Consider the following 24858-nt stretch of genomic DNA (forward strand, 5'->3'; position numbering starts at 1 on the left):
AATCATTTGCTTTATTAGACTCTGTAAGGTTAGTAACACCCAAAAATGTAGTCTTTTTGGTGTATTTTTATGGTGTTAATTGACTTTTTGAACAAAACAATTCCAGGGGGGGGCAAAAAACAGCCAGGGGGGGGGCAAAAATCCTGTGTACGCGCCTGATAAATTTTCAACACTTGGTCGACATCAAAGGGTCGCATGCGCCTTTTCCTTTAATTTTTATACCTCCCTAACTTGTATCTCTAGACACTTACTCCATGTACATTTCAGAACTGAAGATATTGTATTTAGTTTAGTATCTGAACAGAAGTAAATGTGAAAATTTTATAGATTTTTTGCATGTGAGATTGCAACCTTTGGTCACTTTGAATGTGAGCAGCAATCAAGAAGTCGTTTTTCAATCTTAAAACGTGCTGAATTCTGACATGGTTTAAGGGAGTGACCGGCATTGTATGGTAGTCAAACTGAGAATGTTGTATTGTGGAGAGATATTCTGGGACTCATTTGCATATAAAATGTTTTAATGATGTATGATTACTGAGTTTGAGTGCAAAGTAGACATTCAAAATCATCCACTTGGTTGGTTACGTTTTGAGAATCGATTTTTTAAACATTATTAAATGACGACGAAAAATGTAAAAAAATCTACAGTAAACTAATTAGATGTTTAGGAACCTATTTCTTTGTTGAAATTTTCTCAATAGATCAATGTTAGAATCAGTTATTTCTTTTTCATCATTATATTGAATTTCTTATCATTTATCAGTTTGTTCGCAGATTTCTTTCCAATTCTTCAAATGTCGTCTTTTCAATAAAAATTCCAGGAAATCTACAGAAAATGTTTGTGAACAATGAGACATTACAGAAACCGTGATAACTAAATAATTATACATATTTTCGATGATAATAGTTAATTTTCAAATTAGTTCTAAAAATGTCTCCACAGTGCTACGTTCTCAGTTCAACTACCATACATTGCCGGTCACTCCCTTTAATCATATCTGTATCATAGGTCCGGAAGTCACTTTTATATATTCTTGATCAGACTAAGGTTTGAAGGGTAACAACTTATAGAGCTCTACAACTGTGTAAACTGTGCAGTGTTAATCAATAATACTATCAAAAATATATTTATTTTCATCATTTTATATTTTTTACACAATGCTGAGGTTGGATTGAAAGGTTTTTATAATATTCCCTGAACTATTCTTCTCTTCATCAGATCAAACTCTGCAAACAGCCAACAATCAAGGCACGGTACAGTGGGACCCAGGAAAGAAAACATTTAAGAGAACATCTAAGGAATCTTATTTGTATTTTATGTTATTTTAATGTTAGCCTAAAAATCAACTTAATCAGTAAATTGGTCTGTGTACACTGCACAATTGCTTTATTCAAAACTATATCTAGGCATGATTTGAAAGAACTGCCTTCAAAACTATACTGATTATTGACACATCTTATATTTTTCTTATCTTTTCAAACTGATAGTGCAAACCTTTGATATTCTAAACTTTAACTATTTGATCTACTAGAATGTATAGTCTGATATATCATAGGTCTACGACATCAGGTTGTAAAGATATAAGGATTAAAAAATTAAAAATTGATGTTAAAAACCACTTCATTTCTGTATACAAAGTTCTTACAGAGAAAAAACAGTCTCTGATAAAAAGTCAATGAAATAAGAGTTTATGAAAAAAACTTTTTTTTGTTAAATAAAGAATGTTGGTTTCCCTAATACTATAGGAGGGTTCATTGTAGTACTTCCATTTTTAACCGAGGCAGCATTCACAAACATTATTCCATCCTGGACCTGCAAATAATTATGTTTATCTCCCGGCCTGGGTTATGACTGTATAATTTTATTATTATGATTTTAAAGATTAGTTTTATTAATGTACTAACTTGAGAACCCAGCTTTGTCTGGAAACTAAATTTTCCCTTTAAAGGCCAACTTACTCAAATTAGAATTGTATCACCAAGCAAAAGAATATTCCCGTGGTTCTGAGACGCTTGGTCCACAAACAGATAGATAGATAGATAGATAGATAGATACCTGTATCCCGTACCCTTCATGGATATGACCAAACACATGAAGTTTAGGTTTTATTTTAGAAACAGTTTTCCGTAAACTTTTACATCCTGAAACAATCTTATTTTGATCTTCTCCCCTTGAGTTCTCTAGAGATTAACCAAGGAATATAAATGTATATGTTTGAATAAGAATAAAAACAACTTTGTATTCTCTATAATTGATCTTCTCAAGCCAAGAGTCGAAATTATATGTACGTGTGTAATGTAAGTTAACTATAGCCGGTCAAACTGAAACACTGCAGGGCCAGAGGCGTTGATAGGAGGGTTATTGGGGGTAATTAATCAAGATATTCATGTATTATATATATACATATATATAAGATATGCACAATAACTGAAATAAATCCAGTTATTTTATAGAAAAAAATGTAGTTAATGTAATTAGTGCGACTATATCATCAAGAGTATATCCAGTATCCACTATAAATTGAGAATTTAGAAAAATCGCTCTTATAGTTATACTCACTCAATTCTGAACTTAAGCTGTTGAATAAAGATATCAATATCAATATCAATAAAGATATTCAGATAAGTTTCAAGAAGCTTACTTTTTAACACTTTGAACAGCCTCCATGGCAGAAAATTACCCTTTAGAAATGGCAAGCGATACCAGAAGCCTCTCTGTGAGATTGAATTTTGACTTAGGACAAATTTCATGAAACACAAGCTTTAAACAGTCTCTGGACAGTGGACATGCATAAAAATATTTTTTCCAGCAATGTAACTTTCAGGGGAAAATATGAATCATAATCCATAAAAAATTGGAGATGATCCAAAATCGGGAAAAAGTCTGTGCATATCATTCAGATATTACAAACATTAGTCATCGATTATTTTTCGACGCATTCGTAAATAGTTGATATTTCATAATATTTTGTATTTTTCATGATCTGAGAATTACTTTTGAAAACATTTATTCCTATTTCGAGGATTTTTAATAATGAAGACGACATTTTCATATTTTCCAGGAATGTTCGAAAATCCAACGCCAGCGAAATTTATTTTTTTTTTAAATCAAAAATATTATGAAATATTAACTATATACGAATGGGTCGAAAAATAATCGATGACTACTGTTTGTAATATCTGAATGATTTGTTTGGAATTAAATTGATTTGTGTACGATCCGAGTTGAATGTTGCATCTTTCCGAATTTGTATGGACGCTGCGTTCTTCGGTGTGAGTCGTATTTAACAATTTTCTCCTTATAGACGCAACAGCTAGAAGTAAGATTAGTAGCGATCAAAAGCGCTTTTTTATCGCCGTAAGCCTATACCCCCTTTCATTTTTCGCGAACACTCTCTTTAATAGAATAATTAAATGTATATCCCTCAGCCTAACCGTGTTGTTTCAAAAAAAGGTCGTTTCCATTTTGCGGACGATTTTTGAGATTCCGCGGGCTAAGCCAGGTACAATTCAGCTATAGTTAATGAAAAAATGAAATTTATTGCTTCTTTTCATCAATGTCCATGTCCTCTTGCCCCCTACCCCCTGTAAACACATGATTCAAGCCTATAAATAACAACAATTGAGTCAATTTACCTGATTTTTCACCCCTTGCATTCGAATCACGCACTCCAAAAGGTGGCATATGAGTTACAAGGATATCTATATTTGATGGAATAGTTTCCCATTTCTCCGGCAGAGTTTCCCGCGGAATTTGAAATGCTTTCCAGCCACTCCCGTACTTGGCAGTCCACGGTGTACCGTACAGCAAAAGGGAGTGATCACCATATTCTAGTTTATGCACTTTATTCTCCAGGTAGACTAAAAATAAAATTACTATGTTAATTGGCCTCTTGTTTCTCAATCTCATTAAAAGCTTTCTTGATCACCGTCACACATATGAATACTCAAAAAAACGTGCTTTTCCCTTGAAAAATTATTGTTCGCTGTATTTATCAATAATTAGTATAATAATATTATCGTTACTTAAACTGAAGTTACTGTATTTTACACCCCCTCTCTTGCTAAGAATAAAGACTCGGGGGGGGGGGGTCAGAACTGCTGCACCCCCTAAAACCACATATGTAAATACCAAATCCTTTCATTCTCCCAAACTACTGACCAAAGGATCCCGAGTTCTTGACATAATCTTGCATCTGATGAACCCAGAATCCACTCGTGGGATCTTTCTATAATAAACAACAAACATAATAATCAAATTAAAGTAATTATAAATGAAATCTCGTTTTCAATTATAACTCTGTTGAGAAGAATTTTTTTTTATTTCTAATCGGTAGCCAATTAATTTTGCTCATAATACTTGTTGCACAAAATAAAAGAGCTACGAGGTCACCAGTATCTCGTGACTTGGTTACAATTTAGTAACCCACATTAAATTCACAGATGTAAATTCCGTTTATCCAATGTGATATATATACAATATATAGTATGTAATGCAATATTATCTTGTAAAACTATACGGAAAATGAAAATATTTAGTTTTAAAATTATCATTAAAATCAACAAAATCTTTGAACTCCTAGATTTAAACTTTTTTATTAAAAAAACATATCAGGTATAGATTTGTATTCAGGGCCGTGACTGAAAGTTTTTTCAATATATTATTAATTTTTTTTTGATATTGTAACTGTGGCTTTTTCAAAAGATCATCTCTATTTTTAACTGACTGGTGCTAGTGCAAACGTCGGACGGTTCAAACATAAGACTTACAAACGTCGGACTTTTAAGGTAAACATCAGTTGAAACAAAATTTATAATGTTAAATAATCTGTTGTATATGGAACAGGTTGGGAAAATAAAATTAACTCTTATAATTAAAATTAAATAATCTTATTCAGTTTTCAGTTTCTGTAATGTTTGACTGTTCACAAATTTTTTAACTTTATCAATTTATTTATTTTTTAATTTTTTTTTATGAAACAAATTATTTGATACATGTATTTAATGCAGAATGCAGATAATCATTTTTCCAATCTTCTTGTTTCCTGGCTGTCCTGTAATGCTCGTTCAATTAGCTGCATACCCCCGCCACCCCAGGAGGGTTAATATGCAGTTTTGAGATGCTGATCAGGCAATTTGTAGTATTTTAATATCAGCTCTTGAGTTTCTGTATTTATTTCAGTTGTTTTTGATATCGGCCATCTATGCAGGTTTATTGCTGACATTGTTGTAATGAGAACTTCCCTTTGTCAGCTGCATTACATGTATCAGTGTCTTGCAGTAATTTAGAAAGAAATTAAAAGACCTCCTAGCCTTAACTNCAAGACTTTTTTTCTCAATCTGAGGTTTTGAGGGTCTGGCACTAGTAAAGTCTCCTTCGTAGACAGGCATACCTCCCCCTTCCTCCTCCCCCCATACCTGAGGTTTTGAAGGTCTGGCACTAGTAAAGTCTCCTGAATGGATGAGCAGATCTCCCCCTTCCCCCCATACCTGATGTTTTGAGGGTCTGGCACTGGTAAAGTCTCCTGCAGAGATAACCAGACCCCCCCCCCAAACCTGAGGTTTTGAGGGTCTGGCGCTAGTAAAGTCTTCTGCATGGATGAACAGACCCCCCCCCCCATACCTGAGGTTTTGAGGGTCTGGCGCTAGTAAAGTCTTCTGCATGGATGAACAGACCCCCCCATACCTGAGGTTTTGAGGGTCTGGCACTAGTAAAGTCTCCTGCATGGATGAGTAGATCTCCCTCGGGTAGTTCTCCAAGTCTATCATGTCGACTATGTGTGTCAGATATCAAAACTAAAATGCAATCTTCAACCAATTATATATTTTGTGAAATTGACATCTCTTGTTGGTATTGGTGGTACTCAAGGAAAGGTTTATGTTCTGAAAAAATAAAAAAATCCAAATTTCTTTTTTAATGTTTTTCTGCTATAAATCAGCACTGCAATATTAACTAAAAATCCGCAAAATGTTTTATTGTTATCAGTTTAAAATATACAAAATTCATCAGCTACAGTTAGCAGTTATATTATATATAGATATATCATACAGGTATATCATTTAGCCAACAGTCTTTCATGTGTGTCAATAAAACCCCAAGAAACATTTTACTTCAATATTAAAATCAAAGTAAATTTTTTTAAAGCTCCAATTAATTTGTCTGCATATTTAATAATGTGATAATTTCCTAGTATACAATTTTTGGACCCCCTCCACCCCTCCTATCAATTTTATACATGGATCTTATATGTAAGACATGGATATAATTGACCATGTGACCGCAGCGCAAGCCCCCTAGCCTTTCCTAGCCGCATTGCTCGACCCCCAAGCCTGTCCTTGTCACAGCGCTCGGCCCAGAAATCGTCATAACCTAGCCTAACCCTAAACTAATACAAAATAACATGAAAATAATGGTCATGTACAAAATTGAAAGGAAGGTGGGGGGCCGGGGGGGGGGGGGCCAAAAATCGTATTCTAGGACGGACCCTAATGATCTGCAACTCTAAAGTTTGAATAAGAACCTTAAGTCAAATTTTGCTACATAAGTTCACATCATAGAATTAATATATTTGGTTTTTCAGTGCAATAAGTAATAAAATTTTTATGAAGGATAAAACTTATTATTTTTTTAATCTTAGTATTAGCAAGTTTTGTTTTAGTTGAAACGAGTTGGATAGGTTTGAAATCCGTGAAACTGTTTTTCTTACCAAAATTATGTTTTCATGTATAAAATGATTATTTTAATCACTATACCTATTCTCACAGTATCCTTGGTGGTAGAATGTAATGTTCTGAAGGACAATTTGTTTAAACTCCGAAAAATCATTTTAATTCTGAGAATGATAAAATATTAAATTGTTTACACTTTCGTCTGCTTGAATGTTATGCAAGTTGCAGAAAGCTAACAAGATTTCATCGCGAAACCTCTCTAGAGAATTATTCTGACACTATATGAACTATATAATGACAGAAGAAAGACTGAACAGTGAACACTGAACACTAGCTCAGGAACCCATGCCATGCCTGGAGATCTTCGGAAACTTTTAAAACAAAGCTCAGAACATTTGCGAAAAGATAAAATCAAACATTTTAAAATTCAAACTTTTTAACTATCTTTAAATTATGTAAAAAATCTGTGAAAAATTGCTAGAATAATTGCGTCTTTGCCATTTTGATAATTCAAACTTCGTTGTTTGATGTATTAGAGTTTAAAACTTTTAATATCTAATGGGTTGCAAAATACAGGCATTAGAAAATTAAAATGTGTAGCAAAGACTCACCTTCTTTTTTAAAAGATTATTTGATACAGAACTGAGCTACAGAACCAAGGGCGTATACAGAAATAAATCTAGGAGCTCCTAGGGGGGGGCCACCCCCATGCCCCCCCCCTGTATACGCCCTTGTACAGAACCAAAATATTAAAAACAATTATGAGGAATTTGCCCTTAAAAGTCAATACTGCAGTTAACAAATGATTTTAACTAACAATTTTCAGTTTGAAATTTTTTAGGTTCCAAAGAAGTATATGCATAGTTAAAAAATCCGAGTTTTTGTCAAAAACTTAATTCCTTTAAGTTAGAAAGAAAGAATTGCAAGCCCGTAACCAGGGGCAAGAGAGCATAGCCCTCCTGCATAGACAATTTTCAGAAATTTTATATAAACGAGTAACTTTAGTTTAGCTTGAATTTCGTGTTATGTAGCTTATTTTCTAATTTGTCAACAACACTAGAAATTTAAGCTTGAACTGTTACAGTGAAAACTCGATTTTCCTTGAGTTTGCTGTTAAAAAATTTTCATAATTTGGTTTTTGTCTAAAATAAAATTGTACATTATTGGAAGACAGAAAATGTTGATAATTTTGATATTACTACTCACGTTCACTAATTTTGAATTGTCTGGACAAAATATTGAAACCGAGGCAATTCTTCTGCATTCTATCAACAACATACCAGTTCACTTCAGGGGCGGATACATGATTTAAGTGAGGGGGGTGCTAGATTTATTTCATTTATTTCGGATCAAAAACATCCAGATTTAGGAACAACATTTTTTTTAAGATAGATATTTTTCCAGATTTGCACTAGGTTTTCTTACCCTTAAGTGCTATTGAGGAACTATATTCTGAATTCACCCTTTAGGACCTTTACACCCCCCCCCCCTGAATCCGCCAAGGAGGTGCAAAGGTCCTACTGTCCCCCTTGCATCCGCCTCTGGTTCACTGTAAAAATCTTACCTCAGGACAAATTTAAAAAAAAGGTTTTATTTAGTTGGTCTGAGGGAACAGCTTTAGTAAAGGATTGTTCAGACACATAGTGTATAGGGGGGGGTGCACATGACCCCATGCAACCTCCCTGGTTATGGGCCTGAAGAATTGTTATCAAAAAATAAAAAAGACAAATACATACAAAATTAACATTTTTTATTCATAATTCCTGATTTTTTATCTTTTATAAAGTTTTGAATCTATTTTGTAATTTGTTTCCTAATTTTTTTAAGACATAATTAACATTGAATAAATTTCATTTTTTTAACCCTGAATTTGTGCAATCTTATACATATTGCAAATATCTAAATTGTCCAGTGTAAAAAATATTTTGTTTGCTTCTGAACATTGTTGTTATCTTTGCATTTTAAAATCACAATTTTAATATTGAGTTTTCAAATGATCTCTAAAATTTCAGATCTGCATTTTCATTTAACTTATTTATATTTAAATCTAAAGATAATGGTTTAAATGGTTGACTGATCGAAATTTTGGAAAAATATAACTTGTTGTATTTCATATTTCTTGTTTGCTAATGGCCTGGTGTGGTTTCTGGTGCATGATTAAAGATTATATCTCTTTTCAATCCATGGTAAATCTGAAAAATCTGGAAACTCACAGGGGTGTATATTTTCGTGAAAAATTATTCCCCCTCCCCTTTTAAGAAAAAAATTGTTCCCCTACAGATGGAATGCATGCTAGCACAAATTTTTTTTTAGGCATTTTATTTGCTGAACTGGAGAAAATAAGTGAATTTTTAGAAAATATGTATCAATAAAGTATGAAAAAACTTGTCTTTCGATGTTTAATTTTTGAAAAATATACACCCATGGAAACTCTTGAATATTGGGTGGTGAGACGGATTCGGGTAAAGGGCGTATTTGATGAACAGCGTTGTAATTTTAAGTAACCCTTCATTATGTCCGATTCACAACGGTACTCTTTAACCTTTGTCTGATTAATAACGTAACACCTGTCGTCGTTCTTTTAGTTTAAAAAGTAGATGATTCTGACAATTTCCTTCAATGTTTCTGAAGCGGAAAAGCACAATTGTAACATTTTCAATAAGTGAAAGGAGAACAAAGCTTTTAAGGTTACCTTTGTAAATTGGACATGTCACTCGATAGATTGAAAATCAATTGTAATGATGGGTGGGGAAATATAACATTAATAAAATTACCACTTCAAATAATGTTCAAAAATATTACCATGTTTTGACCAAATATATAACTACTTAAAATTAGAGCCGACCAAAAATATAGCTTATCAAATATATGATAATTTTTTTATCCAAAATTACAACCATTTTAAACAAACAAAAAAATTTATTTTAGCATATTTGGATAGAACCATCTTTTGTTATCAAAAACAAAACCAATTTTATCAAAAAAAATATCTTTTACGAAAAATATAACAATTCTTTGCTAAAAAAATCTAACTATTTTTGCAAACCGTTTTTTTTGCAAGAAATGTCATTACTCTTTGATCAAAAGTACAACCATTTTTTGGATAAATTATAATGCTTGGTCAAATTAAGTCTACAGTCTCTTTAAAGGGAGTGTTCGCGAAAAATGAAAGGGGGTATAGGCTTAATGCGATAAAAAAGCGCTTTTGATCGCTACTAATCTTACTTCTATCTGTTGCGTCTATAAGGAGAAAATTGTTAAAAACGACTCACACCGAAGAACGCAGCGCCCATACAAATTCGGAAAGATGCAACATTCAACTCGGATCGTAAACAAATCAATTTAATTCCAAACAAATAATTCAGATATTACAAACAGTAGTCATCGATTATTTTTCGACGAATTCATATATAGTTAATATTTCATAATATTTTTGATTTTGGTTTTTTTAATTAATTTTCGCTGGCGCTGGATTTTCGAACATTCCTGGAAAATATGAAAATGTCGTCTTCATTAGCGCGAAGCGCCCTCTAAGGCTAGAAAGAAGGGCGCGAAGCGCCTTGAATTTCTAGTTCTTTTAAAATAGACTAATCAAAGTTGTTCAACATGCGGTATTTTAGAATTGTCAGAACATTTTTTTTATTTGTTGTTTAGATTGTAAAAAATACTTTATTTTTCTACTTTTTTAAATATTCAATCAACAGATATAAGCGGATACAGCTATGCGCCCTCTCTGAAAAAGCAAGAAACAGAAAGATTCTTTGATTTTCAGCGTCCTAAGTTGGTAGGGATATTTAAATTAATTGTCAGATTCATTTCGTCACAACCGAGCTGTTCAAAATAAATTACTATTTTGGTATTTTTCAAGTCAATTTTTTTAAATTGGAGACATGCATCAAAAATGTTTTTTTTTGCCACAATCTTCATTTGATAAATTTTTGTTTCCCTTTTGCCAACCAGAAGCCAGATTTAAACAAAAATTTGAAAATCCCAAAATTGTTGTAATTAATTTCCCTAGCGCTATCACAAGCACTATTGACAAAGTAATATGTCACCCCCGGGGTAACCATGGGTTCCCTAAAAAACATGTCAGTCAATTTGGTCAAAAAGTAATAATGAACCAAATCAATTAAAAGCTTCTCTACGGACTCTGTGTTTACGTGTAAACTTTTAATTTTAAAAAAGCTTGTCAGACACAAAATTTAGCTAGAAAAGTAGTCTTCTTTGTATAGATATAAACGCCGACCACTGTAAATGTATAAGCGAAAAGCTATCAAATATAACACATTAACTAGTTTCAAATCTGACAAGCTTGACACCATTTTCTTTTTTATTACATTTTTATTTCCTCCAGTTGTTTTCAATATTACTTTTCAAACTTTTTAATTGAAAATGCTTCAACTCAGAATTTCTTCTAGAATTTTGACGGCTCAGGTCTTCCTCCCCCCCCCCCCCCCCCGGTACATTCTTGAAATCATCTCTTCAGCTTATAACTTAAATTTTACTCTCATAATTAGCAGTAACTCTGACATTATTACCTAGAATTTCCACCTAAAGTTTCTCGAGATAAATGGACAATTTAAAAAAAAAAATCTAATTCTAGAACATTACTTACATAGCTTGTGCATTTTCGGTAAAGAAAGCATTTTATGCACTACATTTCAATTATTTTCAACCAAACACATAAACCCAGACAAAACTGTTCTTTTATTGTTTAACAATGCGAAAACATTAATTCTTAATAAATCGTGCTTTCCTTAATTTAATGAAAAAAAACGTTATATCTTAAATGTTTTAAGAGCTCCAATAGTTACATGCACCACCCCACGAAGTCCAATCTTTAGATAAGAAAAAAATTGACAATGTTTCACACATAAAATGATTGTTTTATCTCGACATTTATTATTATTTATCTAGAAACTTAACAGACAATTATTAAAATAACAAATCAATAATTTTCTGCTCTACATCAAATAAAACAGACTGGCTGATCGGACGATTTCTTAAAACAATAAAAGTACAATTTCATCGCGATTCTTTTTTACGAAAGATTTCTGGATCTCAATCCGGTCCCATATTCTCCAAGAAAAGCGAGCAAAGCATACGATTACACAAGTTTTAAAGAATCGTGCCTATGGCAGCTAGCCGTGACGAGAGATAAAGGTTTGATAAGGTTGATCCGCTAATGAAACTTTCATTTGTAAAGGGAAGGAAACAAAATAACAGAACAGTTTCGAAACGTACAGAAACAAATATCTTCTTTAGATTAATTTCTTAGGCACATAAACATACCAGGATATTTCGATACATGGAGTTTTAAGGATTTTCCACATGCAATGCATATAAAATAATTTTAATCCTGAATGAACATGGATTTTTTGAGACCAAGTTTGAGATAAAATACGAATAGTTCGAAAAATGATCCTGTTAATGACGATGGTTTGAATTTGCTGATTTTGCAAAGTTTAATTTATCGACCATCAGGGATTTTACTCCCTTGAGCTATTATAAAAACTGGTTTAAACTGATGACAGGGTCAAATCAAACCCTAATCATGAATATATGTAATTATACAGGGGGCGGAATATGCTTGGGCAGTGAGTTTAATAATTCTCAAATGTATCAGGATAAAGTTACAAGATCTAATTTCTAAAATGCATTTAACATCTGACATGCTTGCATCATGCTTCTAGCCATTACGAGTGTGTAATAATACTCCCGAATACACTTCAGCAAAGGTCCGTATGTACTCGGTATCTAGTACCCAGTACACATATATATATACTACTGTACATATAGAAGTATTGTTGAGAAAGTAGTATTAAGGGCAGTGTTAATTTTCTTGTGTATCAGTGTACTCCAGACGGTTTATTTTTAAGTTTTTTTCTTGAACGTTCGAACCTAATTTCTATGGGAACTGTTGTTGGCAAATCCATGGTTTAGTTTGGTTAGGGACACATAAGAAGCTCCAGCATGATGTGACTCTACAGCCAGGAGCCAGGGAGAGAGGAAGAGATTAAGCTTGAGTAAGCTCAGAGTAGGTTCTGTATAAGCACCAAATAATTAAAATAATTCCTAATCATCAGCCAATAGATATTCTTCAAACTTAAAAATGTCAACACCGTGATCTGAGTCACGGACACAAGGTTATTTTTCTGGAAATTTCACTAAGAGATGCATCATTAGTATCCAGACTCTTGAAGCCCGGAGCTGGATCTGGGTCCAGGATCAATGCTTGAGAATCTGGAGGATAAAAAGTAGGGTATCTACTCCAAGTAAGAATACTGAAATACTCGCATCATGAGTTGGATGTTGGGTTGCGACGAGACCGAGAAAAATTGTCATCTCTCGTTCGGCTAAAATATCAAGAAAAAATTAATCAGATCGCAAAAAAATATTAAAAGTATGCACTTAATTATGAAATTCATAAAAAATAATAATTTTAATATTATTGTTAATACCTGGGAGGAAATGCATTGCTTGAAGCCCCCTCGGAACTGGATCCTTCAGTTCGGGCAATCTTTCCATTCATCCCGTCAACGTGACCATTCGATCCGTTGGAGGTTCGAACCTGCTTCTTCTTCCAGTGGTTTCCTATATCCTGAGACAGGTTGAGTGCAGCCTCCTCCTCGCTCTCTTCTCCGCTCTTGTGAGATCGTCTTTTCCGTTGACCAACAACAATCCGCCCGTCCTCGATGAACTCTTGATAACGTTTTCCTTTACAGGATCTTGAAGATTTTCTTCCATCTTCCTCCTCCTCCCTCTCATCCATCTTTGACACGGTTAGGTTGACGGCTCCGCAATCTGAACTAGGCCTTGTGCTCGTCATGAGTAGCTGAGCAGATTGACCTTGATGGTTGGATACAACAGGAATACTAGATATTACCATACTACTAGAAGTAGAGATATGAACCGCGCCAGGTGGTGGACCTACACGGGAGAAAGATAAAGGTTGAGAGACTAGTCCTTGAATTTGGGTCATCGTAGCCGGTTGACGGGTCATATGGGGCGTCTGCTGGACTATTGTTAAAGGTTGATGCGAAAGAGTCACAGACTGATGAGCCAGTGTTACTGGTTGGTTATGAGCCCGGTTGGTTATTTGATGACCTAATAATATTCCTCTAGTCGGTCCTGTTACAATCAGAGAGGACGAATGTTTCTCCGAGATTGAGGTTGAGGTGAGACTGACACTGGATGATGAGCTCTGCTCCTTGAAAGACGGCGGTAGAACGGATCCTTGAGATCTTGGAGCTCGCGTTATGGTGACCGAACTTTGGCCGAGATTGACCGGGGTGGTGAGGTTCTGGGAAACTAGGCGCATAAACTCTCTTGACTGGGAGGGTTCGAGCGCTGAGACTCTCACAGAATCAGAGACAGGAACTCTCAATACTTCTACTGAGGGAATCCGTCCGGCCTCCGAAGAGGCAAAACGGGGAGCTTCTGCAGATGGGGACCTCTGATGTTCCGTTGAAGGAACTCTTGGAGCTTCTTTTGGTTTTGTAACAGAGTCCTTCTTACTTCTGACATAGTTTGGATGGAGCAGGTTCGGAAGCAGACTGCGGGCCGGAGTATCTCCAGGTTTAGCTCCAGGTAGGTTCTTCTTTAGTAAATCCTTCTTTAAACTGTTATATATCGAGGCCTTGATCATATCCGAGTTGTCTGCTGAGCTATTGCTGGCGTTGTTGTTGTTTCCGGTGGTGGCGGTATCAGCCTCGTTGTTGCTCTCCTTGTTGTTCTCCTCCACGAGGGTGTCAATCACGTGATCCACTAGCTCAGTGTAGTAGATCCTACCCTCATCTTTATCCACCTTTCCCGTCTCCTTTAACATAAATTTATGAAAATAAAATATTTGAAAAAATCATTCTTCGATCCACTTAAAAAAACTGATTCCCTTCTTATGTTAATACTCATTTAGAAATAGAAAATTAGGAAAAAATATCAAATTTTTCTAAATGAAGAGTTTATAACAATCAAACTCAGAAACGACCACTATTTTCCTTTCTCTTAAATAAATTAGGAACTCATTTCATAAAGATAATAAAATACCCAATGGAATGTTTCAACGACACCCTGTATACATGTAAGGTTCAAACAATGTAATGGAATTTAGAAAATAAGGAAAATAAAATGCATTCGATTTTTCTAATCCACTTTCACCCAGCCTAGTGTGTATATACGCGTAGAGAGGTTTGCAGAGTTCATTGACATTTAATCCTTGATTCTTTACCTAGCCCTGACTATTCTTCTATCCTTGCTTCTACACCTACTTCTAACTACTCTTCTATCCTTGCTTATACACCTAGCCCTGACTACTCTTCTATCCTTGCTTGTACACCTAGTTCTAACTACTCTTCTATCCTTGCTTGTACACCTAGCCCTGACTACTATTCTATCCTTGCTTGTACACCTAGTTCTAACTACTCTTCAATCCTTGCTTCTACACCTAGCCCTGACTACTCTTCTATCCTTGCTTGTACACCTAGTTTAACTACTCTTCTATCCTTGCTTCTACACCTAGTCCTGACTACTCTTCTATCCTTGATTCTTTACCTAGTCCTGACTACTCTTCTATCCTTGCTTCTACACCTTGCCCTGACTACTCTTCTATCCTTAATTCTACACCTAGCCCTGGCTACTCTTTTCTCCTTGATTCTACGCCTAGTCTTGACTACTCTTCTATCCTTGATTCTACACCTAGTCCTGACTTCTCTTTTTTCCTTAATTCTACACCTAGCCCTGGTTTCTCTTCTATCCTTAATTCTACGCCTAGTCCTGACTACTCTTCTATCCTTAATTCTACACCTAGTCCTGGCTACTCTTCTATCCTTGATTCTACACCTAGTCCTGACTACTCTTCTATCCTTGATTCTACACCTAGTTAAGGATTGAGGAGTAGTCAGGACAAAGGTATAGAATCAAGGATAATATAGAAGTCATGACTAGGTATAGAATCAAGGATAGAAGAGAAGTCAGGACTAGGTTTAGAATCAAGGATAGAAGAGTAGTCAGGACTAGGTATAGAATCAAGGATAGAAGAGTAGTCAGGGCTAGGTGTAGAATCAAGGATAGAGGAGTAGTCAGGACAGGATTATAAACTTAGTCCTGACTACTCTCCTATTCTTAATTCAATACCTAGCCGTGACTTCTCTCCTATCCTTGATTCTACACCTAGTCATCACTACTCTTCTATCCTTGACTCTCCAACTCCTAGTCCTGACAACTTTTCTATCCTTAATTATATACTTAGTCCTGACCACTCTCCTATTCTTAATTAACAAAGTTTTCATAATAAAAATGGGAAAGAGAACCTTTACTTCCATTTATGCTATAGTGATGTTCTTTAAGTGAAAAAAATGAAATAATGTACTTACATGTTTTTCTTTAAGACAAGTTTTATAAATATTACTCCAAATTTTTCTCATAACTCCCCGCTTTTCTTCACTGTAAGATGCAATATATTGTTCCCATTCTTTTTCTTGGTCTGCAGTTAACCCGCCGTGCCGGGCAGAGAGTTCCATCAAGGCCTCACATGCCTTCTCCGTATCCACGCCTCCCGGCGATATCGGTGGAGTGGGCGTGGCACTCGGAGTAGGCGTGGCAGAGTTTGAGTTTGATGATGCTGAGTTTTGAGCGTTTTGCTCGGCAAGATACCGTTTTTTAAACGGTTTAGGTACCGGAGAGGGTTGAGAGCTCGGCTCCGGGGTTTGATGCTCTGGACTAGTTCGGGAGGAGCCGGGTTTAGAACCCTGATCCTTACCATTGGAGTAGGAAACCATATCCTTGGGAGGGGACTGGTATAGAGGTTCAAGATTTTTGGCTGTACCGGGAGGCATCTTGGGCCCCCGATCCTTACAATCAGGTTTCATTCAACCAAACCTAAACCTGGAGTTTAGTAAATAACTCCTAGATTAACCCTGTGTATGCGGCTGGTTTAGTTCTTTGTTTTCACAAGGTTTTTTATCACTGGTAAGCGGGAGACCACACTCCTGTTTACCTTTTAGAAATACACGTTTCAGTTTTAATTTTTTCCTGGATGAGTTGAGATACTCAACCTTGGTGGTGATCTGTCTCCCGAAGACGGGGTCCACCTCCTCCCTGTTCTCCGACTGGGAAAAGAAGAGCGAGGTTCCCACCGTATCCTGGAATTCTCCAATAAAAACTTGGTTTCCAACCTGTACCAGAGGTTGGTCAGAGTCTAGTTGGATGAATCGGACTGGAGTAGAGGAGCTAAGCCGGAGATCCTCCTGGAGAAGGCCTGAAACCTCAACGTGGAGTAAGGTCTCTTCCTCGGTCTAAAATATTAAACATAAACTGTGTGAAAATAAGATTTTCCAGGGCTGTATATTTTTAAGAATTTTGAAGGTGTTGAAAAAAAAATATAAAAAATTAGACATCAAGAAGGGGGGGGGGGCTGATTTTTCAAGAAATAATACATCCCCTTGGATTTTCCTCGTTTACCAAGGCTAGAAAAAAGCTGTAATAAACAATAAGGTAATTATTTGAAAACAATATAGATTTTCTATTTCCTTTAACCTCTTAATGGCTAAAATTATGATAATAAATTTCCCTTTAACAATAAAAATATTACAAACTTAGAACTTGAAACTTTACTCGGTATAGTAATTATCTTTAGTTTTTTTCGATTATATTTTTCCATTTCAATTGATTTTCATTATCAACAATATCTACATTTATATCTAGTTAAACGGTCTCAAAAGGTGTAGTAATAAACTAATCTTTATCAAATTTTTCATTCCCATGAACCTCGTTTAAGACCTTAATTATGTTTAATTACTTTAATTTATTGAAAAAACAATTATGAGGATAAATTACAATCTTTACGTGAAACTTCATCCTAAAGGTGCAGAAACAAATGTTAGTAATTTATCTTTACACAATATATTATATTTCTAAAATTTCCATTCCCTTACACCGCTATGTAATAACTCTAATTAGAATGTGAATGAGTATAATAAAACGTTTAATGTTAATTGATGTTACAACTAAGGAGGGTAAAAGTAAAGGGAGTGATAATGAATTTAAAAAAAGGGTATATATGAACTGATATTACTTTGTTTAAAACAGACATGATGCTTCGATACAATATTTTTGTTTTCGATTCAATGAAACTTTAATTATCGACTAAGTATCGATCGCTCGTTAGCCTAATTATCAATGGCCCTATACCCCTTTTCAAGTTTGATAACATTCGCTTTGAATTAATAATAAAAAGTAATCACCTCGTAATCAGAATCGGAGTCCATAACTGTGAATGATTTCCATATTTGATAAACAATGAGTTACATCTGCTCATTTCTATGATTTCCTAGTTGATATTCATCACTGTATAGTTCATTTCGAAACCTAAATATAACAAACATAAACCAATTAAAAAAACAAAAAATATTTCCATAAGTTATTTAATTTGTTAAAAAATTCAAGTTGGCGGTTTAAACCTGAACTTCAAACAATATATAAAACGAAACTTTAATTACTGTTTAGTCAGAGGTAATTTTTTTTAATACTAATTAATAAGACTTTGCTAATACTACAATGGTCAGCATATATATGAATACAGTGTCGGATACTGAAATGGTGATTTAATTCAATTTCAGTATCTTATATTTCATTATTAAAAAGTAAAGTAAAAGTAAAAAATTATTTATTTATGAAATATAACAAAACATACAAAATAAAGTGTTTCAGGAGAAAATATTTAAAAACCTCTAAAAGTAGAGGTTGTGAGAATATTTCCCCCCAATTCTAAAAAAATATAAAAATATAAATAAAAGGAAAATGAAAGGATAAGGAAAGTTACATATTTATTGTTTACACTATATTTAACACAAATTAGTGGTGGATTGTTTGTATTTTTCGACGATGAACTAACAACTTTTAGAAATAAAAATTATAGATTTATTTGTAATGTTAAAAAGAAGTAAAAAAAACTTTATGGAGTGTGAAAGAGATATAGGTTCTAGGTTGACATCCTTTATGTTTGATTTTATCTTTTTTAAAATCTTTTTATTCTTTTCTTTGTAAAGTCGTCTTTGGTTTCTTCGATTCTTTTGCAAACATAGCATGTGTTAGAATTAAAACATTTGTTCTGCTGATAAAAATCTTTTATTAAATTCTGTTTAAAATTCAAAATAAGATTGATATTTAAAAGCTTAGAAAAGTGGAGTTTATTATGTGCACCGACCACTCATAATTATGTAGAAATTTAGTACCGGATGATACAGTATTGAAATATATGTCAGGTACTATAACACCATTTCAAATGAATAAAACCAGCTTCGATCTCATCATTTTTGGTGTTAAATCAAAAATGTTTCTTTCTATTCAGTTTTGTCTTCTAAAAACCCTAAAGGAATGAATTATCCCCCCCCCCTCCGGTCCAAATATCTGAGTGTTCTGCTTGGATTAGATTAAGGTTTGCTACTGAGTCCCCAAATATCTGTGGAACCCTCTATGAAAACAATAAACATTGATTTCATTCCTCAACGACCCCAGACAGAATTCACATGGATAAAAACCCAACTAATCTTGTAACAGTAAAAAGGGGTCTATAATCCATATGTGATAGTTAATCCATAACGTTTTTCCATGGATTAGTAAAGAATATTAATTAAATGTCGATTCAAATTTTGGGTGGAATCGGGGATGCAAAAAAAGTGTTCAGAACTGTAATAAAAAAACGTGTTGAGATTTGCTTGAAAAATAAAATCTTGCCTCCAAAGAAACTAACATTAAAAAAATATAAATTTTAGACCTTTTTTTAAATCTGGAAATGGAATTTTCATAATCTTACTTTGTGATCTCTTCTTGTTTGCTGGTCTGGTAGTGATGGTACATCATCTTAATTCCTGAACAAAAAAGGATTAGTTTATGATCTGACCTTTTATTTGAACGCGCGCGCGCTCAACCGATGACACGAAGGATAAACGCGCGCACCCAATATGGCAATACGTGAAGATATAACAATGCAAATAAAATATAATCTTTATAAAAATTTTCAGTTTTTTTTTACATCCTTGATGTTTAAGATGATGTTTGAAGGGAATCCCTTTCACCACCATTATCCGGGTTCGTATTTTTTTTGCAAGTAATCCATGAATCAGAAAAGGCCGGGGCAAGGAAAGGGTTACAAGAATGATAGATGGATAGATGTCTAGGTTGGCTTGGCTGGGATAGATAGATAGAAAAGTATAAGGAAAGGTAGATAAAAGCTAGCAGCAGCTTCATGTACCGGCCCAAGTCAGCTGCTACGACCATGGCCAAACCAATAAAAGCTGCCCCTGAAAAAGGAGAGTGGCGGGAGGGGCCCCAGGGTGCAGGAGATGACAAAATCTCAATTACAAAATTATTTAACAGTTTACAACCTGCGATTAACAAATTAATCGCATTTTATAAATTTGGGGGTCTGAGTCACGTTCTACGGGTTTAATTTCCAAAAAATAAAATGCTAAAATAATCTTCCAATAGAAAAAATATCTGAAAAAACTCAAATAGTGAAACTTAACGCATACAGCAAAAAAAGGCCTAGGTAGGGAGGGTGGGTAGCGATCTGACTTTCTTGACAAGAAAATAAAAGAAAGATTGAGAACATGATATATATTCAAATTAAACAAAGAAAAAGGAAAGAGATGGAGTAGTATATAGACTTGAACTAGACTCACAAAAACTATCAATATAGGAAACAATAGATAAAAAACTGTCTACATAAATTATACTTATTAAGGCGATGCATAAAGGGACTATACCTGGTTAAATCAATGATAAATTACGAATCAAAAAAAAGACAGAAATATCAACGGTCCAGCTGTTAATGTGGTTTCCAATAAACCATTATTTGTTTCGTTGCTAAATACACGTTAGTCCCTACCAAAATGGAAAATTAAGTTATTTGAAATTGCGCCTACAATCCCTTTAAGAGAGAAAAGATTAAATCTAAAATATTCTGGAATTAAGAAAATGGAATAATATAAATTATAGAATAATTTTAAACATTTTACTGAATTGCAAAAGTTGTTGTCTCTATTTTTACACAATTCCGCAAATTATTGCAAAAATTATGATGAATGTGTGCAAAACACAGAAGGCATAATTGCATTTTATGACATTGATGTAGAAGGGGTGAATGCATAAATAATGCATCGTATGTCCACATGATAAATATTTATTGTCTGGTTTATATGAGTGTATTAACCTATACAAGTAGATCCTGGTTCTCAAAAATCTAGACGTCTAGATTTTTTTCTATATACAGATAGTCATCGGCAAAACACGGTGCACAGACAATTACTGCTAATCAAACATGACAGGGAGGGCCTATGTGTACCAGGTAGCAGGGGGGGGGGGGGGGGGGGGGGAGGATCAATATTGGCTAGACACGCGTTACTCAACAAGTCTGTTTACTGACTTTAATCGATAAGCAAGCTTGGAATATGCTTGTGTAATTCTACCAAAACTGATAATCATCAAAACGTGCAAAAAATTAATCATAAAATGCAATATTAGTAAACCACAAACCATTCTTTGAACAATACTTTAACATGTAGAAGTGTGAAATGAAAATTGTACTCGTCAATATTCAAGAAAATTTATTATTAAAAAAAATTATTGATCATATGATTGTGATTATTTTCCAGTTGGGCATTCTTGAAACCATTACTGAAGTAAGTACAATGTTCTCTAGACGTCTGATATGTTGTGTGCTGTGGTATTTAATGATTGGATATAGAACAAGGCCTCAGTGTGTCAACATAAAGGAAATATTGGTCCATAACATTTATATATATAAATATATATATTTTACTGATTGCCCTCTTTTTAAAGAACACATGCCTTTTCAGACAGTCGCTTCTTTCCATAAGAGACTATTTCAGGACACTTGGTCCACAAATCATTTAACCTAGACATTTATCCTACAAAGATATTTAATCAACATTGTCTCTTTTACTCGAAGTAATGCTCTCGGCTCTAGGAGAGGGAAAAACCTTTTTTTAAAATAACAAAATAATAAAAACATTTTTCCCCTTATTTTCTTCATCGTGATATATTTTACTCACAATGAAGCGCAATATTTCAGAGGTCATACATAACAGACCATTAAAGAGATAAATGTTTGTACTTCTTAACGTTTTCCACACGTTTTAAGATTTTGATTAAACTTGCTCTTAAAATAGTCCTAAAAAGCGATGCATTGTTATCAAGATATACTTGTCTAATATCTCTCCTAACACTGAATATAAACTAGTTTGCTAGATTGCAAATTTATTGCCTGCTCATCTGTACAACAACTTTTAAAGTTTATCTAGGATTAATTGGTCAGAATAAATAATATGACCCTTTTTTGGAACTTTAAATCCGATAATTTTTGTTTGATTTACCCTTTAATATGGTTTATTTTTTACATTCAAAACATACTGAGGAGAGATTTATTTTATATACCTCGGACAAGGTTTTGTACTATTAAAACTATAGAAGATACATTATACATGTAGCGTATGTCATTTACGGTGTATATTCTAAATACACATGTAGAATCAGATTTATTGTTAAATTATCTGTCCTCGAATCATTACAGGTTTATTACGTAATTAACCTAATTAAGTCTTCTTGTTTCCGACGTAATAATTAACTACATACGGCTACAGGGTGTATCAAAATTCAAAACATATACTAATTAACATATGTCAACATTTGTCACATTATAATGAATAAGTTGAAGGAGCTATACGAAAATTAAATGTAAAATTATAATTTTAAATTGAAAATATTTCTCACCCGAAAAAATAGTCAACCAAAGGTTAAGAATTCCTGCCAAAAATTCCAGAAAACCCTCAAAAACGGAATTTAAAAGTGTAATGTCTTTATTTGAACAACCATGTAAGATAATTTATGAAAACTGCAAAAATTAGAAAATATTTTAACATTAAAGGCGGAGGGGCGGATTACGTCGCAGACTTTTCATCAATCCAATATGGCTTAATATTTAAAATTGAAATATCAATTTAATTTTAAAGATTTTAATGATGAACAAACATAACTTTTCCCCCCAAATGTTTGCAAGGGTACAACAGAAAATTAAGAAGCAAAGCATTGCATCTATATAATTTGGGTGACTGATTATAAATTGAGAAATAATATTCCACACAAATAATTTGTTACAAGAAAATTTTGCAAAGTAATCCTCGTAGCAACAATTATGGTTTACTTGCAAATAATAAATTCTCAGGTTTCCAGGCATTTCGTCATAAAATCGTGTAAGAAAGATTTATGATTTGTTAACAATGAAAAAAGAAGACAAAAATGTATTTATCGATAACATTTTTGAAACATGCCATATAAAGCGATATGAGGGGAACAGGGTTTGATTACATATTTATTTGTAACATTTTAGGAGTCTTAGAAACTAATTTTATTAAACAAAACAATATTCAGCCCCCCTTAAAAATCCAAACAAGGCTAAGCCCCCCCCCCCCGATAAATTTCTTTTTGCGCTCTTACGGAAATGTACATGTCTGGGGCTCCAAAAAAGTATATGAGAGTTAGTAGTGTAAAAAAATGGCCAAGGGTTTGCAACACTTAAAGTCAACTTAGCCTCATATTCATACCACTACCAGTTGGTAGGGGTCTAACAAAAGGAGAAAATTTGATTTTTGAACCAAAAACGTACGATTTAAATTTTGGTAGACATAAATTGAAACCCTTTTGAGTAAAATTCAACAATTGGAAAAATATATATATATATATGTTGTGTATTGGCATTGTCTCTTATAGTGCGCCAGCGCCATGGGATTTGTTTACCAAATGCACTTTCTACAATGCCATTTCGTGTGCAATACCTATGCAAGCAAGGACTAAGGCAAAGGTGGTGGTTAACCAGGCCCGGGTAAAGCTATCACATGGTTAAGATATATAATATTGGATAATTTAAAATTAAAAATTCGCCCAAAATTAACATTTAACGTCGCAAAACTCAAAGTAAACCTATGGACAAATAGTTTAAATAAAAGAAATTCTACATAAAATCATTAAGGAACTGTAAGTGTAATTTCAAGTGACCATCCATGCAAAGATTGCAATGCTCGATTCACAATGGTACCCTTTAAACTTCATCTAAACAAAACTCTGTGGAAGATATTGTCGTTTTTCTATGGGTCTGAATTCTGAAAGTATTTAATTCTGATAAATCCTTTGTTTTCCTGCAGCTTACAGATGCGCAAGTCACTTTTATAAAGAAATCACAAAAAAATAATCCATTTTTAAAATCTATAGACATTAATATCTTATTAATACTTGAACATACATAGCTTTCAAGGTACCATTGTGAATCGGACATAGCCATCTTTAAATAGAGCTGGTCATTTAACAATTGTCCCTTTTAGAACATGAAAAAAAATAATGTAAAAAACTGGAGGGAAAAGATTGAGTCCGCGCCTAAAACTTTATGGTATAAGTTTTAAATAATTTCTGGACTAAAATAGGACTATTCTTATAAGATTAAACATTCAAGAGTAAAATTAGAGGCTTAATTTAATACTTACTGGAGCTTTATGAATTGCAGGAAAACGTTAAGTTTAAGCGGAAGTTGTTTATTTGTTTTATTTAAGATCTTTTTCACAAGGTTGGCTTACACACTCTTTCGGCTGAATACTAACACCAAACTGGGTCATAGATACATAGACTATAGAGCAGTTTCAGCACAGCTGGGCATACGAGCAAGGAAGCTAACAGCTGTAGCTAGCTCGCTGGGACACTATGTTAGAAGCTGTAGTCAGCTGTTGCTAGTGCCCCAGAAGGGAAAGTCTGGACAGCTGTAGCCAGCCGACCGTGGGACGATGAAGAATTATGAGTGTGCAAAACTCGTTTTTTGCATTTTCATACGCGCTCTACGATGTTGAGACGTCTGCAATGGCTGAACAGTGGAATATTACGAAGCATATTTCCGCACTCAGCTCTTATAACTATAATAGACCCAACGTTATCTTTAATAATTCCATTCAATTTAGATGCGAGCAACGAGAAAAGTACGATCTAAAAGCTAAAGCAGCTTGTACAACTGAAGCAATTATGGAATTGAGGTCATATAATTTACTCGCTTTCTTTGCACAAAGTTTATAGATTTTGTAGTCAATAAAATACACATCCTGTCGTTAAAAATGCATTCAACCTTCCCCCCCC

The 24858-nt window shown here is 33.9% G+C and overlaps 3 protein-coding genes and 1 long non-coding RNA gene across 6 annotated transcripts in view; all 4 read right to left on the reverse strand.

Moving 5' to 3' along the window:
* LOC111699638 (metallophosphoesterase MPPED2-like) overlaps window positions 1–4517 on the reverse strand; it is an 11612-nt gene extending 7095 nt beyond the window's left edge. Inside the window, exons 1-5 of the mRNA XM_023470359.1 lie at window positions 4163–4517; window positions 3637–3861; window positions 2057–2142; window positions 1735–1813; window positions 1196–1227 (exon numbers count right to left, since the gene is read on the reverse strand). Coding sequence (XP_023326127.1) covers window positions 1196–1227; window positions 1735–1813; window positions 2057–2142; window positions 3637–3861; window positions 4163–4196 — 456 coding nt within the window. The 5' untranslated portion in view covers window positions 4197–4517. The remainder of the gene's footprint in view (window positions 1–1195; window positions 1228–1734; window positions 1814–2056; window positions 2143–3636; window positions 3862–4162) is intronic.
* Window positions 4518–4557: 40 nt separating this feature from the next.
* On the reverse strand, window positions 4558–6888 carry LOC111699640 (uncharacterized). The gene is made up of 3 exons (XR_002764788.1): window positions 6754–6888; window positions 5687–5796; window positions 4558–4579 (listed from the first exon to the last, which is right to left on the reverse strand). It is a non-coding gene; the product is annotated as an uncharacterized LOC111699640 (long non-coding RNA).
* A 4663-nt stretch (window positions 6889–11551) lies between these two features.
* On the reverse strand, window positions 11552–16559 carry LOC111699613 (uncharacterized). Its single transcript, XM_023470325.1, has 3 exons — window positions 16041–16559; window positions 13131–14488; window positions 11552–13025 (listed from the first exon to the last, which is right to left on the reverse strand). Exons 1-3 carry the CDS (start codon window positions 16533–16535, stop codon window positions 12968–12970), a joined length of 1911 nt encoding a protein of 636 aa, XP_023326093.1. The 5' UTR covers window positions 16536–16559; the 3' UTR covers window positions 11552–12967.
* Window positions 16560–16565: 6 nt separating this feature from the next.
* LOC111699615 (general transcription factor 3C polypeptide 6) overlaps window positions 16566–24858 on the reverse strand; it is a 9643-nt gene continuing 1350 nt past the window's right edge. Inside the window, exons 1-4 of one of the 3 annotated variants that reach the window (XM_023470327.1) lie at window positions 24222–24373; window positions 19481–19535; window positions 17910–18033; window positions 16566–16961 (exon numbers count right to left, since the gene is read on the reverse strand). In XM_023470327.1, the coding sequence (XP_023326095.1) occupies window positions 16578–16961; window positions 17910–17933 (408 nt within the window). In that variant the 5' untranslated portion in view covers window positions 17934–18033; window positions 19481–19535; window positions 24222–24373 and the 3' untranslated portion in view covers window positions 16566–16577. Of the gene's footprint in view, window positions 16962–17909; window positions 18034–19480; window positions 19536–24221; window positions 24374–24858 lie in introns of those variants that run through there. The other 2 variants (XM_023470328.1, XM_023470329.1) reach the window with 2 other exon arrangements.

The sequence above is a fragment of the Eurytemora carolleeae genome, unplaced genomic scaffold (genome assembly GCF_000591075.1).
Source record: "Eurytemora carolleeae unplaced genomic scaffold, Eaff_2.0 scaffold368, whole genome shotgun sequence".
In the NCBI taxonomy this organism is placed as follows: domain Eukaryota; kingdom Metazoa; phylum Arthropoda; class Copepoda; order Calanoida; family Temoridae; genus Eurytemora; species Eurytemora carolleeae.